The 17,686-nt window shown below is 37.6% G+C and overlaps 1 protein-coding gene across 3 annotated transcripts; it reads right to left on the bottom strand.

Moving 5' to 3' along the window:
- Window positions 1-215: 215 nt before the first annotated feature.
- Window positions 216-2,831, bottom strand: LOC140822950 (F-box/LRR-repeat protein 14). 3 transcript variants are annotated; one of them, XM_073183965.1, is made up of 3 exons: window positions 2,709-2,831; window positions 2,572-2,637; window positions 216-1,822 (listed from the first exon to the last, which is right to left on the bottom strand). In XM_073183965.1, exon 3 carries the CDS (start codon window positions 1,778-1,780, stop codon window positions 377-379), a length of 1,404 nt encoding a protein of 467 aa, XP_073040066.1. In that variant the 5' UTR covers window positions 1,781-1,822; window positions 2,572-2,637; window positions 2,709-2,831; the 3' UTR covers window positions 216-376. The 3 variants fall into 3 exon arrangements, with proteins under 3 accessions (XP_073040066.1, XP_073040067.1, XP_073040069.1); XM_073183966.1 differs by lacking the exon at window positions 2,572-2,637; XM_073183968.1 differs by lacking the exon at window positions 2,572-2,637 and having other exon boundaries at window positions 2,702-2,825.
- Window positions 2,832-17,686: the final 14,855 nt, after the last annotated feature.

The following is a 17,686-nucleotide window of genomic DNA, read 5'->3' on the forward strand; positions in this document are numbered from 1 at the left end:
CACAATTTATAGGAGAAAAGTCATGTGCACACCCGCAAATTATGGGTGGCAAATGTTTAATCTGTGCCACAGATTCAAAAGAAATCCGGTCATTTTTTACCAGATTATTTTTTCATATTTTTTTAAATAAAAAATTATATTTAAACTTTAAACCGTAACATCTTATACCGGATTGTTATATATTCATAAATTTTTTATATTATTTTAAGTAAAAAGCCGAATTACTCCTCAATCACATTTAACACACACTCCCTTGTTCCACACAAACAAATACAAACCCAGACTTCTACCACGAAACTGACAATATTTGCTCTAAACACTGAACATGTAAATAGCACACAATGTGACCATCTCCATTAAACACACACACACAAACTCAATACATCCATGATAGATCTTGTTTGAAAGTCACTGAAGCAGCGGCTCCTTGTACGCCTCTTTCAGATATCTGTGGACAATCATCAACGGCTAAAATTTTTAGTTTGAGTGATCCCACAAGCGGTTTCAATCCATCATCAGTTATTCCCAAGCATTTGCTAAGTTTTAAAGTACACAACTGAGGATATTGTCCCACAAGTTGCAGCCCTTCGTCAGTAATTTCTTGGCATCGAGTCAGCTCTAAAGTTTGAAGATATCGTGCAGAGCAGAGAGCTTCCATGCCAACATCGTTGAAAGAATATACGTGGTCGAGAGAAAGTTCCCGTATTGGGCACTTCTCTACTAATGTAAGGATGCCGTGTAAAGTAAATGACGAAAAGGAAGGGAACTCTCCATCAGAGAATGATAATCTGACAGATTCAAGTTGTTTGCAATTTAGAGCCAGTGCCTCTAAACAACTATCTGTCAGTCTTATCGGATTGTTCATCAAAAGCGGGAGCGAAAAATCTGATGGGAAACGGAGAGAAATGAATCGAAGGTTACTTGATTTATGGGCTAAACCTATTATATCCGAATCTCTCACACCAACACACATATCTAAGTGAATTTTTTCCAAGTTCTTGCATTTCCCTACTACACAAGCAAGACCTCGACCAGGGCTTATGATGCCATTCACCAGCTTAAGTTCTTGCATGCTGTCACATGGAATCCACTGCTTCTGCCACTGATCTATGGCTAACCTATCGTATACCTTCATGTAACGATAATTCGCATCTACCTCAAATTGCAATCTCTTCAATTTTTGCCAAGTAGGCCCCAGCTTTATTAGATCACCTTCCCCAATCGCCCTACAGTTTTTGATGCAGAGATCTTCAAGGGTTTCAAGATTGCCAAGATATTCAAGCCATTCCACACTTATAACATTAAGACAACGAATAAGGTGCAAAAGGGTTAGATTTTTACATCCCATTACAGCAGATAATATCCCAAAACCACTTATTCTTGGAGTAAAAATCAACTTCAAGGCTGAAAGATGGGAGCAAGAAGCCAGGTGGCTTAACCCAGCATCAGTTATAAAAGTGCAGTAACTTAAGGTGAGATCTGTCATCAGGGGACAGCTGTTTGAAAGAATCTGAAGCCCCTGGTCATCCAACTGTTTTCCTAATCTGGACATCCAACCCGAGTAAGATATTTCCACTTTTTCCAAGTTCTGAAATCTATTGCACAGAGATATCAAAGCATCATTTGCTGGATCCAAGCCACAACCAACTCGAATAGAGTTTCTTTGCTGACTATCCAATTCATAGAGGCGCTTACAAGTTAGAGATACAGAGTTTTTATCCACGGTTCTCTTAATCCTGCCTAAAATTTCCCATGCCGCGTGCTCTGGCAAATCATCCATCGGGATCAGATTGCTTGGTTATCATTCAACGGAAATAAAAACCTACATCATGCAAAACCAAGTTCCAACTCTTATGTTAACTTCCAATTCAGAGATGGAAAACCAGGGAATAATTCCACACTGCGATTATCTTACATGAGTTAAGATTCATAAAAAATTACAAACACGAAACGATGTTCTTGATAAAAATTATATTAACAGCAAGATTGAACAAATATATTCATATCTCGTCTCATGAAAGTAGAGATATCCAACCACCTTGTTGATATGATAACCCCAGTCAATAGTTTATCTGTTATGCAGTCATGCTAAACTTGTCAAAAGTAAAGAAAAACATATCAGCTCCTAACCTTCTTAACCTTATCCCAAGAAAGACTAAAAGTTCAAGAAAGAAATCACATTCCATGACAGCAGATGACGTATATTCCAAATAATTCAAATTGATCGTATAAATATTAACAAATAGAAACCAACAGCAATGAAAATGTACAAGTCCAGGTTTTTCCTAAAAGAAAAATAATTCGTCCCATTTCCTATTATTTATACCTCATAAAGATATTATACATTTTTCCCCATGAGGGATGAGGAGAATTCACGAAGAACTTAATTTATTTAAATATGGCAAAACATATAACAAAAATGAAAGCTAACAATTTCAACTTTTACCATTCGCCTTCATGATTTTCATCCCGTAATAAAAGTTTAATAGCAACGGAAATTATAAATTAAAAACCAAAACAAAGGGGGGAAACAAATGCTTCACGAATACAGATCCAAAAACGCAATCTTACAGTAATCACAAGATCCAAGTAGCATTTCACAGAGACCACTCGATCAGAGCATTGCTTCCGCCAAAACTACAGTTTACAAACAGCCATGATATCAATAACTTAGAAAATAGAGGATTTCAAAGGCACAAACCTCTTACCTTGAACACGATTTGAAGGATGTTTGGGAATCATCCGAGATCAATACACGAGATTAATCGAAATTACTGAGAGAATCGCCGATGAAGAGACTTCGGCTTGATTACTATTTTAGGATATTTTTGTGGGTCCTTTTAGAAACATAAATAAATAAATAATCGTATAGATATTTTTATGTGCTAACAATTAATTTGATATTTTTGCCACGGCTATTTACTTTATTTATTTATTTTTTGAAAATATTTTTGTTTTTAATAATCATTAATCAATTTTTATGAGAGAAAATATTATTTTTCAATTTTGATATAGTAGACCAAATCCATTCATCTCTCTTGTTTCCAGGATAGGCATAAACCCAAAATTTCATCAGATCATTTAATTTTTGTTTAACCCTAATTACAAATTATTAAATATGTTGAAAATTTCAAATATTAATTAATTTTATATTTTAGATATTTTTTTAAGTGTAGAACTGAATATGTCAGAAGAATTAATTGATTTTCATTTGATTCAGACGCCATAGATTTATCTGATTTGAAATCTGAACATCCAATATTCTTATAAAGGTCTTTCTTCATTTCTTCAATATAGACATCGATCATCTTGTCATTGTAATAGATTTCAGAATATTTCTGAGTGATTATCTTAAAAGGACTCAGAGAATCTTGTTCCTTTTCTTGTTGCTTTTCATAATCTTTCTGATATAATAAATTTTTTTCTTCCATATTTTGAAGAGTTTCAAAGACATAAAGCTTTCTTGTTTCAAGATCATCCCTTAATAATTTATCTCAAAATTTTGTAGAACTGACCCTCGATAAACAGGAAAAATCCTTCATTAGTATAACCTAGTTCAGGTTTCCATCTTGTTAAGAAATATTATTCCCAAGAATTTTGGTGTATACAAAAACAAGACAACACGAAAACAGCTGCAGTTCATATGTGTGACACATATCAGTTCAAATTGCCTAGCTCAATAGTTAGAATATCGTTCTAACCGGCTAAAGCTCAAAGGAGTCTCAACCGCTTATTTTAGACCGTTGATATGATCTTCCTTAGAACCGGATCTTTAGAGATAACCATTTATTGCTCAAAGAAATTCTCTGATCGGTTTAATATATTCAAATTATTACACAGCCTTGAAGTCAACGTAAATGTACATCAGTTCCAAGAATGATCCGCATTTATATCTCTATCCCAGAAAAGGAAGACCAAGTATAGACTTCAAGTTCTGATGCTAAAAAACAGTTACCATAAAAGGAGCTCCTCAAGAAAAGCGCTTCAGAACTATGCTGAGCAAAAGGAACATTAAATGCGTTTATTGAAGAACACTTAATGCTCTTAAATATGACAGTGACACATCTGTTCAGAAGATCAGGTTAACGTTACTGTACTCTTCCCGACCATTAAGAAGATTAGGTTAACGTTACTGTGCTCAAACCAAACTAATTGTTCATATCAGTAACCTTTTGGTTATTTGATTTAGTCTTGGTATCTTGTGAACTAAGTGTTCTTAAAACCCAGAAGTGTAAAGTGATCACTAATAGTTCCAAAATAGGCAGTGTGACAAGTCCTGATTGGAGTGGGCTGTTGCAAGACGTTTGTAAAACCAAAGTCTTTTAGTGGAATCCTTCCAAAGAAGGAAGAATGGGTAACGTAGGAGTATTCATTCTCTGAACATCCATAAAAATCTTGTGTCACTTTACTTATCGCAAGCAATTGTTTTTCAAGTATCTAACTGTTGATTAAGGCTGTTATTGTGTTTAAGTTTCTATTGGATATTCTGAACGGTTTTCGCACTTAATAGTGGTTCATTTTTCCAACTGTTTGAGAAGAATTTTTCTAACCGCCTAAAAATGGTTGAAACCAACACTTTACACGAGAAAGTTTGAAAGAGTTTATTCACCCCCCTCTAAACTCTTTCTCGATCCTAACAAGTGGTATCAGAGCGGAGTTTTCTCAAACACTGATATCTTTCTGAACACTTATGGCTTCTTTCAATAAAATTCCGATGTTCTCTAAAGAAGATTATGATGATTGAAAAATTCGTATGCAGGCACATCTATCAGCCCAAGATGATGATATGTGGTATATTATCACTGATGGGCCAATGAAAATCTTGAAAGTTAATACAGCTGCCGCTACAATCGAAGGTGCTCCTCAGATGGTGGAAAATCACATATCCGAATGGACAGCTGAAGACAAAAAGAAGGCAAATATGGACAACGTTACAAAAGACATCCTCTACAAGACTCTGGACAAAAATATGTTTACCAAAATCAAAACTTGTACTAATGCTAAGGAAATATGGGAAAAACTCACTCAATTATGTGAAAGCAACGATCAGACAAAAGAAAACAAGCTAACTGTCGCCATCCAGAAGTTTGATAATGCGAAAATGAAACCAGGAGAAATTCTGGCATAATTTGATGAACGGCTCAGCGATATTTTTATCGAACTCATTTCATTAGGAAAATATTATTCTAATCGCGAAATTGCTTTAAAGGTTATGCTAGCTCTTCCCAAAGAATGGGACGTAAAGACTATAGCAGTGCGAGAATCCAAAGATCTAAACAAGCTGGAACTTCATGACCTCTTCTCCGATCTTAAAGCATATGAGTTCGAGCTTGGGATATGAACTGAAGGAGAACCATCCACCTCTCAACATACGAAGGCATTGGCAGCTACCACAGTGACTCTTCTGGTCAAAGAGTCCACAAGTAATAAATCGGCTGAGCAATTAAGCAATGAATCCATGTCTTTATTTGTTAAAAAATTCAGTAAATTCATGCGTAAGAATCAATCACAGATGAATAAACCTCACTTCAACAAGGACCATACTGATGATGGTCAAGCTTGTTTTAACTATGGAAAAAAAGGACATTTTATTGCAAAATGAAACAGGCCAAGAAAAGATGAAAAGAAATCAAGTGACAGAAGACAAGTTAAAGACAACAAAGGATTCATCAAAAAGAAAAGTCAGCGAGTCTTAGTTGCAGAAGAAGATAAAGGCAAATGGGCTAAATCAGAATTTGAAAAGTCCATCTCTGAAGAATCTCCAAGTGAAAGCGAAGATGAGAAAGTAGAATGTCTCATGGCCAAAGAAGATCAAGAATCTACTGATTAAATGGTATTTTACTTTAACTCTGATGAATTCACACGAGAAGATCTTGTCACCGCACTTCACGACATGGTAAATGAGTTTAAGAGACTATCGCAGCAGTGCAATGAAGCCAAAACAGAAAAACAAAACTTGGAAAACAAGTTAACTCTCTCTAGCTGTTTGCAGCAAAAAGAGGCTAACAGTTTGAGAGTAAAGTTAAGTCTGTTAACGGCTGAGAACGATGACCTGCGAAGATTGTTCCATGCTACTTTGAAAGAAAATAAACGGTTGATAAATACAGTCAACACTTGGAACAAGTCCTCTGTTTATCTTAGCAGGATGCATGAAATGCAGAAATCGATCGGAGACAGAACCGGACTAGGTTATGGCATGATGTGAATCTTGACACGAATAAATAGCAAACACGATTAAAAATAAATCGCACCCTCTATTCAATTACGATATTAAGATCCGTGTGTTTTCCCGATCTTTTGATTCAAGTATTGTGTGATATTCACCTCTAAACTAGCAAGAGTTTAGCAACAAATAAACACGAGGATAAACAATCAAAAACTATACGAACCTTCGAAGAACTTTGCCTACGACAATCCGCACAAGCAACGATCGACAAACGCCACAAAGTTAAAAACTTTGATAAGTTTGATTTGATTTGACAAAGCTAAAAGCTTTGAAAAGTTGAGAGAAAATTCTCACAAGTTTGATAAACTCAAAATAATATGTGTATTGTGTTCTAAAAATTCGTCCAACATAGTCTATGTATCGAAAGATATCAAGAAATCTAGTTTCCTAACAAAACAAATCTATAAATAAGGTAATTTTTCTCGGCCAAAACTCTAGGACACGGACCCCGTGTATGCCTCCGGGTGAGGGTCCGTGTAGGCTCTGTAACATTACTCTTCGGAAAACAATGGACACGGACCCCGTGCATAGGTCCGTGCTCGGGTCCGTGTAGACTCGGGTTTCTCTTTCTCGACTGTACTGGGCACGGACCCCGTGTACAGGTCCGTGTACACGTCCGTGTAGCCTCGGTCATCCTCTACTTGATTGTGATGCAACCCGAACCCTTCGAGCCTTGTTTCCAAGCTTTCATTGGTTGCATGAAGGGCAACATTCAACATCTTCAAGCGTCCTCTCGGGATTGGTTCTTGGAACGCATAGTGGCTGGCTAGATTCACGTCATTCTCCCTTTCTTTAAAAAGATTTGTCCTCAAATCTTGTCTTTCTTGATAGCTAGGAAGATCAATGTATTCCATGCCTTTTCCACAATCCTGCAAGTAGAGTTTAACAATGCTCGGGATCGAACCGGCTATTTCATTAAAATAAAATAAACCAACTTTGCAAAGATGTACATGAAGTGGATTATTCAAAATAAAGAATCGCTCATCCTCACTCTTTTGGGCCATATACATAATTTCTTTTCCTGTCTGTTTGGCCTCTTTTTCGCACAACTCTTTATTTTCATCAATGGCCATCTCACTCTTTTTATCACTCCTTTTTTCGACCATCTCATTTTCTTTTTCTCTCAAATCATAACAAATTGATTTATCAATACTTATTACATTTGTAGACAGTTGAGCAAAAGAAACAACTTGCATATCATCTAACAACTCACCTTCCACAGCACAACACTCAATACTCGCATGAGACACAATTGGAATATCAACATTCAAATCATCCACAAGTTTAGCTTCAAGGTTGGAAGTGGAATCCACTATCTTCATATCCTCAATTGTACATTGGCTAATATGATGTCCAAACTCTAGACACCAAACACATTGAATATCACAAGTACTAATTTTTGAAATTTTAGATGTACCTTGATATTCATATTTGCTAGCTTCACGTCTCGACTCCTTCTTTGGCGTATCACTGATTTTCTCTCCCAAGCTCCTCCGCCAAGTGGATGTCAAGGACTCCCTATTCACATCTCTCTTACCACCTCTCATATTAATGTGTTTTGGAGCAAATTGCTTCCTCATCACCCTTTTCATCTCATCCCACGTAACTATAGGGTCATCCCAACATCGTCTCCTACGCAATACTAACTTATCCCACCAAGTCGTAGCATAGTCGGTAAACTCACTGCAAGCTCGTCTTACCTTCATTGCTTCAGTATAATCATCCCGGCTCTCAAATACACACTCCATTCTCTCTTCCCACTCAAGGTACACCTTTGGATCGGCTTCCCTACTGAAAAATGGAATTGTCATCTTCGTACCACTCAGTCTATACCCTTCTCGGCTTCTATACCCCTTATCCTCATCAAATCTCCTATAACGATCCATGTTCCACAACGTATCTCCTCCAACTCTACTACCTCGCCTATTCTCATCAATATGCATATCATACATCTCCTCTTCTTCACACCTCCGATTTTCGGGTGAACAGTATGCTACAGTACCGTGAACAGTAATATCGGTGACGATGAATAGTAACTCCGGCGATGAACAGTAATCGCGATTTTTTTTTTTTTGATTCAACAACAACGAAGAAATCTCTACACGAAAATCGGTATTGAAAATGATGTGAATCTTGACACGAATAAATAGCAAACACGATTAAAAATAAATCGCACCCTCTATTCAATTAAGATATTAAGATCCGTGTGTTTTTCCGATCTTTTGATTCAAGTATTGTGTGATATTCACCTCTAAACTAGCAAGAGTTTAGCAACAAATAAACACGAGGATAAACAATCGAAAACTATACGAACCTTCGAAGAACTTTGCCTACGACAATCCGCACAAGCAACGATCGACAAACGCCACAAAGTTAAAAACTTTGATAAGTTTGATTTGATTTGACAAAGCTAAAAGCTTTGAAAAGTTGAGAGAAAATTCTCACAAGTTTGATAAACTCAAAATAATATGTGTATTGTGTTCTAAAAATTCGTCCAACATAGTCTATGTATCGAAAGATATCAAGAAATCTAGTTTCCTAACAAAACAAATCTCTAAATAAGGTAATTTTTCTCGGCCAAAACTCTAGGACACGGACCCCGTGTATGCCTCCGGGTGAGGGTCCGTGTAGGCTCTGTAACATTACTCTCCGGAAAACAATGGACACGGACCCCGTGCACAGGTCCGTGCTCGGGTCCGTGTAGACTCGGGTTTCTCCTTCTCGACTGTATTGGGCACGGACCCCGTGTACAGGTCCGTGTACACGTCCGTGTAGCCTCGGTCATCCTCTACTTGATTGTGATGCAACCCGAACCCTTCGAGCCTTGTTTCCAAGCTTTCATTGGTTGCATGAAGGGCAACATTCAACATCTTCAAGCGTCCTCTCAGGATTGGTTCTTGGAACGCATAGTGGCTGGCTAGATTCACGTCATGGCATTAATGAATGCAGCACCTATGGAGGATCAACTCAACCGTTGCTAGAGAAGACAATTTAAAACCAATTAAATTTGTCAGATCTAGTACGGTATATGAACATGGTAAGACTGAAGATCAAGGTACTCAGAATGTAAATCTTGAAAACAACAAATCATGAAAAAATCCTTTAGGATAATTCAAGCGTGGATTCCTAAAGGACTAATAAACTCAGGACCCAAATAGAGAAGGGTACCAATCTCTTATTTCAATAATGACATGCAACAAAGAAAAAAGAGCTGGAAGAATCCATCTGGTTCTTGGATAGTGGCTGCTCTAGACACATGACTGGAAACAAAGATCTTTTATCAGAAATAGTCAACTACAGAGGTTCAACAATCACTTTGGTGATAATTCTAATGGTAGAGCTGTAGGTAAAGGTAAGATTATCCACGGCAAAGTTATCATTAAAGATGTGCTTCTTGTAGAAAATCTATGTTATAACTTGATAAGCATAAGCCAACTATGTGACAAGGGTTACATCGTTGAGTTTCAAAAACTCTTATGCACTGTTAAAATCATAGCTAGTAATATCATGTTAACTGGTCATAGAGAGCAAAATACATATAAATTCAAATGGAATGATGATTATCTTAATGCACCTACCTGCTTTATTGCCTTGAATGGAAATAAAAATTGGCTTTGGCATAAACGACTCAACCATCTCAACTTTAAATCCATTGCTACTATTAACAGACTTAAACTTGTATCTAGTTTGCCTAACATTGACTTTGCCAAAGATAGAATTTGCAATGCCTGTCAATTAGGAAAACAAGTTCGTTCAACATTCAAAAGCAGAGGAAGAAACTCATCAGCAAGATGTCTGGAACTTCTTCATATGGATTTATTCGGACTGATACCCGTAATGAGCTTAGGGGGAAAGAAATTCACTCTCGTAGTGATTGATGATTTCTCCATATTTTCATGGGTAACATTTCTAAACTCCAAAGATCAAACCGCCGATCAACTAATCAAGCTGCTCAAATGATTTCAGAATGAGAAAAGCGAAACAGTTGACAGAATCAGGAGTGACAGAGGAACTGAATTTCTAAACCAATTCCTGTCATCCTATCTTGAAGATCATGACATAAAGCATGAACTATCAGCGGCTAGATCACCTCAACAGAACGGTGTAGCTGAAATAAGAAACTGAACATTAAAGGAAATAGCTAGAACTATGCTAGCCGAATCTAGTATTTCACAAAAGTTTTGGGCAGAAGCTATTAACATAGCCTATTATACTCAAAACTGGTCCATTATCAATAAAAATCATGAAAAGAATCCATATGAAATTTGGACCGACAAACAACCAGAAGTTGGATACTTTCGCGTCTTTGGTTGTAAGTGTTTCATTAATATAAATGGCAAAACTCATCTCGCTGCATTTGATGTAAAAGCCGACAATGGTATCTTTTTAGGATATTCAGCAGTGAGCAAAGCATACAGAGCTTATAACCAAAAAACTCTCACTGTTGAAGAATCCACACATATTGTATTTGATGAATCTTCTATATGTCATGACAATAGTAGTAGTAGTATACGTGTTTTAATAAATAATCTTGATGCTACTAACCTTGAAACTAGCAATGATGATGAGGTAAATCTGAGAAAAACGGGTGGAAACATTTCAAAAGAAAATTCAACCGTTCAAGAACAAACTTCACAGGTGAACAAACCGGAAGAAAATCAACAAATGCAAAACATACAAACAAAAGAAGGAGCACTGGAACAAGAAGAAAAAATCATTCCACCAATCGAGATAAATCTATATGGACCATGTCTCCAGTGGAAAAAGTATCATCCACTTGAGCTGGTCATCGGTAACCTTACTGCTCCTCTTAGAACTAGAAATCAAATGATAAATGAATTTATGCATATTGTGTTTGTCTCTCAGATAGAACCTAAGAAAATCGATGATGCACTACTTGACACAAATTGGATATAGGCCATGCAAGAGGAACTCAATCAGTTTGAAAGGAGTAGTGTTCGGCATCTGTTACCTCGGCCTAATAATACTCATGTGATTGGAACTAGGTGGGTATTTAGGAACAAATGGATGAAAACGGCTTGATTATAAGAAACAACGCTAGATTAGTAGCTCAAGGCTATAGACAAGAGGAATGTATAGACTTTGATGAATCATTTGCCCCAGTAGCCAGGTTAGAAGCCATTAGAATATTTTTGGCATTTGCAGCATTTAAAGATTTCAAAGTATATCAAATGGATGTTAAATCTGCATTCTTGAATGGATTGTTAAATGACGAAGTTCATGTAGAACAACCACCCGGCTTTGTTAATCACACTTTCCCTGAGTATGTTTACAAACTTGACAAAGCTCTATATGGACTAAAACAGGCCCCAAGAGCATGGTAGGACACTTTAACAAAATTCTTGCTTGAGCATGGTTTCTCAATCGGAACGGTCGATAAAACGTTATTTATATTCTCAAAAAATGATCTTCACTATTTGTACAAATATAAGTGGACGATATTATTTTCGGATTAACTAACCCTAAGCTATGTGAGAGATTCTCTAAGATGATGCAGGATCAATTTGAGATGAATATGATGGGCAAATTAAATTACTTTTTAGGACTGCAAGTCAAGCAGTCCGAAATGGTATATTTATCAATCAAGCCAAATACACTCGAAATATGCTAAAGAAATTCGGCATGCAAAATTGCTCTCAAGCTTCCAACCCAATGAGTTCATCAATTAAACTGGATAAAGATGAAGGGGGAATCTCTGTGGACACAAAAATGTATGGAGGGTTAAATGGTTCTTTGCTATATTTGACTGCAAGTCGACCAGATATTATGTTTGCGGTTTTTTTATGCGCACGGTTTCAAGCTAAACCCATGAAATCTCATTTTATTGCTTCTAAACGTATCCTTAAATATCTTAAAGGTACTACTAATATGGGTCTTTGGTATCCCAAAGATTCAAGTCTTAATCTTGTAGGGTACTCAGACACAGATTATGCTGGATGCAAAGTCGACAGAAAAAGTACGAGCGGTTCATGTCAGTTCTTAGGCGTAAGACTAATATCATGGCTTAGTAAGAAACAAACTTCAATCGCTATATCAACCGCAGAAGCAGAATACCTTGCGGTTGGAAGTTGTTGTGCTCAGATGATATGGATACAACAACAATTAAAAGATTATGGCATCCAAGCTGCTGAATCACCCATTTTTTGCGACAATACCAGCACAATAGCCATTACATACAACCCAGTTATGTACTCTCGGACAAAACATATTGACATCAGACACCACTTCATCCGAGAACACGTCATGAAGAAAGAAATACGGCTTGAATATTTTCATACAGATCAACAAATGGCCGATATTTTCACAAAACCATTACCGGTGGCTAAGTTCTCTCATTTCCGAAATATGCTTGGATCAATTGATTTATCTTGATACGATTAGTACTTGTGTGTGCTCAGTTTGTAATGCAGGAAATGAAAAGAAAGATAAAGAGACAATCAGTAAATACACAATATGAATTTCATTAAAAAATGCGGGAACATACAACCATGATTTCCTCATCCACCTCCTCTCTCCAGGTGGCCAACCAGGTGGTCAGCCCTCCGGTGGAGGTACGTAAAAAGTCCTCTGAGAAGGCAATCTTTCTCAGAGTCCTCTACTCCTTTAGGAGCATGAGGAGGTAGACGTCGTCATCAGAGAAGACGTCTGCACTATCAGCGACGTGGAAACGTCGCTGATATTTCTTCAGAGTTGCCACCCCCTTGGGGGTAGCAACTAGTCCTCCCCCAAGGGAGGACTGAAGCTCCTGGACTTTCATCCAGGTTGGCAGCGTCTTCTCCGAGACAATGTACTCCAGAGCAATCTTGCGGGAAGCCACCACCGACTCCATGAATGCTTCTGCCAAGTCTGGCTCACGAGAACTGCTTGCTTTCACCATCCTGTTATCTGCCTTATGTTTCGAGTGATTGTAAAACTAACATATCAATCTGTATTTATAGAGAAAGAACCATATGAAGGGTCTCTCTTTCATGATGACTGCTACTAGGGTTTGAAGAAGCTTTCTGTCAAAGCTACCGCCAGTCCATCTCCCAAGAATAGCTTTAATCCACATGTTTAAGGGGAAAATTGGTTAAGTCATTAATTAAATTGACTTCTCAACCGTCTCCTCCTAATCACATTATTCATCCAGTTCATTTTCCTTGGGCACGATACTTCCATGTCATTTCGTAAAAATTACTCAAACTTTTCGACTGCCTCTGACTGACGTGACGGTTATTTTTATTAAATTTAAAATTAATGATTTTACCGCCGCCCAATTTATTTTCATAACTTACAAAATCCTCTCCACTAACAGTCCTCCACGTGGACTGACTGGTGATTATCTGAACCGCAAATACATAATCTACATTTACAACCTTGTTGATCTTACCTTACTATTACACCCGATCGTGTTCAAACTTATCTTCCAGGTGCTCAAATTCCAACCTTATCTGAAAATCAAGAAAATGGTTGCCTCCATTGCTCACAACACAGTTGTTGTTAAATTTGCGTCAATATTTGTCATGCCCAAAAAACCTATGCAAGCCATGTTTCGCATACTAGAACAGTCTGGGCTTCGTTCTTTTCTGGGTTGCAACCATAATTACTCCGACACACTCTTGAAGGAATTTTTTGATTCTGCATATATGAAGAATGGCGAAATTATCTATGCTATTCAAAACAAAAACCTTCATTTCACCCAGAAGATGTTTGCTGATTTGTTCAGCTTACCCACAGATGGAATTACTGATTTCTCCATACTGCCAGACGGAAATATTGACATTTTGAGAAGTACCTTTTTAATCACAGACTCTCCAATCTCTCACCCAACTTGTCAAAAACGCGATTTGAAGATTGAATTCAGATTGTTGGCTGATATTGTGGCAAAAGGACTTCTTGTCAAGGCTGGTGCCTATGATGAAATAACCTTAGAGAAATTTCTAGTTATGGCCACCATTTTATCCAAACTGCGGATCAACTGGTTTGATGTTCTATTCAAGATATTGGTAGCCATGATCAAGAAAGGAAATCAATCGCAAGGCTCTGCGGTTCCAATCTGCCACATGGTGATTAATGTGGGAGTTCAACCGGTTGATATGATAGAAGTCGGAAAGACCAAGCTATTCAAATGGGTAACGGTTGAAAAACTCATCAAGAAAAATCAACCGGCTGATGAGGAAATAGTCTATGTCAAAACCGAGACTGGGAAGAATTTTTGAAAAATAAGAAGACATCCAAGACGGTTGCAACACCCAAAGAAACCAAAAGGAAGCTGGTTCTAAAATCCAGTTCCGATGATGAATCCAAGGATGATATTCCCGTCTCTTAAGTTTTTAAGAAGAGACGAACTGAAAAGCCAGCAAAGATTAAACTGGTTAAACATCTTTCTGCACTATTACTTCCTGCCCCAATCCCCGCAATCTCAGCCACGAAGCTCAAAGGGATTCAAATTACTAAAACAGAAATTGAGTCATCTTACTCAGGAGTTCCTATCATTCTCTCCATGGATAAGGGCAAACAGGTAATGATTCAAAATCCGCCAAAAAGCAATTCGGTCCATACTGCCATAGTACTCACCAGCGAGCGTATCAATGAGGCCGTCCTGAAGAAAATGGAAATGTTTGATCAATGGGTTCAATATCGGACCGCTGTAACTTTTGACTCTTTACTTCAAACCGGCAAAATAAAAGCAGCCGCTAAGCTTGAACTGTCCATTTTGGAATGGACAGAGACATCTGATATTCAAACAGCTCTACGTCGACGAGAATTTCTGGAACTTCAGATGAAAGAAAGTACTCTCCGAGTCATCATCCAATTAAAAAGGAAAAACTCTGATCCCTTTTGTCCTATGGCCAAGGATGATTCAGTTGTCATCTCTCAACTTGAGATGGACGCATTATCATTTGCTATGAAGGTTGCTCTAATGCGACATGATCTCAATCTTCCAGCAGTTACAGAACAGGTTAAGATCAACTCTCTGATGGAAATGCATGAAGATCCGTGCTCTAAACGGTTTCAAGCCATCCCCACAAACAAAGATTTCTCATCTACTTCACCCGGTACAAGCACTAACACTTCATCACCAGTACTTACCGTAACAGCTCAACCGGCTGATGAAGAGAATACTCAGCCTCCTTCTGAAAAAATCACGCCAGAAGAAATTCCAAGTGCTGAAAAACAATGCCATCAGATTGCTTCTGACATCCCATCTGTGTTTCCAACGATCTCTGACATCGATTCGTCTGCACAACTGCCTCCACTTCATTTTTCAGAAGTTCAAACTCTTTCTGTTGATGAGGCAGTGAAGTTTTTATCTGATTTTGGTAAAGCTGTCACATTTCAAGCAAACCCAGATTCTCCAACAGGCTCTCCCACTAATGATGATCAAAAAGCTCTTTCAGAACAGCTGCTGACTTCTCCCAAGGAATTGCAGGAAACCGAGCTGATCAATCCTTCGATGTATGCAAACTCTCCTCCACCAAGTTCTCCACCAGCCAAACCAGAGGAACCAGATGTCACCGGATCTAAACCATCTGCTTCCACTGAAGACATTGATCAAATTATTCAGAGTATTACGGATGAACTCCATGACCCTGAACCATCAAAATATGCTGGTAAGCTATCCTCCTCTCAACTGGTCTCTTTCAAGAACATGTTATTATCTGAATACAATTTACCTGAAGAACAAGAGGTTCTAGAAGAGAGTTGCCAACAGCAGATTCTGACCAGACTCATCACCATGGATCAATCCATTCTGTCTCTCAACAAACAATTTGATCTAAAGGAGGACTTTCAATCAGTGAAGACTACTTTCCGCAACGATCTTTCCACCATGGAAACAAGTTTTTCTCTCACGCAAGCAAAACATAACTCTGCACATCTTAACATCTGTCTTGGCCTATTGGAGCAAATGACTCGTCTTCAGACAAATCTATAACGACGCCTCGATGCCCAAGGTGCTCAGTTTGCAGAAATCATGGAGTTCCTTGTTGATGGTGATGTCATATAAGGGGAAAGAGAGCGACAAAGGGCAATTCAAGAAGCAGAAATATCTGTTATGAAGGAATTGCATGAGTTGAAAGAAAAAGAAGACAAGGCCAAATCAGTGGAACAAAGTAAAGATCCAAAGAAACACTAGTTGCCTATTTTCTTACAACAGTTGGTCATTTTGAATATTGTAATTTCATTTATTTAATGAAATACAATACTTTTGCTTTTATATATCTTCTTCAAAATTATTATGTTACATAGCCTTACAGCCAGGTTTTGTCATCACCAAAAAGAGGGAAATTGTTAAGAAATATTATTCCCAAGAATTTTGATGTATGACAAAAACAAGACAACACGAAAACCGTTGTGGTTCATATGTGTGACACATATCAGTTCAAACCGCCTAGCTCAATAGTTAGATTATCTTTCTAACCGGCTAAAGCTCAAAGGAGTCTCAACCGCTTATTTCAGACCGCCGATCTTCCTCAGAACCGGATCTTTAGAGATGACCATTTATTGCTCAAAGACATTCTCTAATCGGTTTAATACATTCAAAGTATTACACCGCCTTGAAGTCAACGTAAGTGTACATCAGTTCCAAGAATGATCCGCATTTATATCTATATCCCAGAAAAGGAAGACCAAATATAGACTTCAAATTCTGATGATAAAAAACAGTTACCATAAAAGGAACTCCTCAAGAAAAGCGCTTCAGAACTATGCTGAGAAAAAGGAACATTAAATGCGATTATTGAAGAACACTTAATGCTCTTAAAGACGACAGTGACAATCTGTTCAGAGGATCAGGTTAACGTTGTTGTGTTCTTCCCGACCATTAAGAAGATCGTGTATATTAACGGAGGAGTTTGCTAGCTAAAATAACTCTTGATTTCACAGCTAAAACTCTCATTGCTAGCATACACAAAGATCTCAGAGCGCTATCAAAAGCCTACATACTTCATCGTTCTTTCAACACACTTTGAACATCATTACATTCGATCTTTGAAGGATCAATTTCGTGCTACTCAAACCAAACTAATTGTTCATATCAGTAACCTTTTGGTTATTTGATTTAGTCTTGGTATCTGGTGAACTAAGTGTTCTTAAAACTCAGAAGTGTAAAGTGATCACTAAGAGTTCTAAAACAGGCAGTGTGATAAGTCATGATTGGAGTGGGCTATTGCAAGACGTTTGTAAAGCCAAAGTATTTTAGTGGAATCCTTCCTAAGAAGGAAGAAGGGGTGACGTAGGAGTATTCATTCTCCGAACATCCATAAAAATATTGTGTCACTTTACTTATCGTAAGCAATTGATTTTCAAGTATCTAACTGTTGATTAAGGCTGTTAACGTGTTTAAGTTTCTATTGGATATTGTGAACCGGTTTCCGAACTTAATAGTAGTTCACTTTTCCAACAGTTTGAGAAGAATTTTTCTAACCACCTAAAAAGGTTGAAACCAACACTTTACAC

Source organism: Primulina eburnea, chromosome 2 (assembly GCF_022965805.1).
Source record: "Primulina eburnea isolate SZY01 chromosome 2, ASM2296580v1, whole genome shotgun sequence".
Lineage (NCBI taxonomy): Eukaryota > Viridiplantae > Streptophyta > Magnoliopsida > Lamiales > Gesneriaceae > Primulina > Primulina eburnea.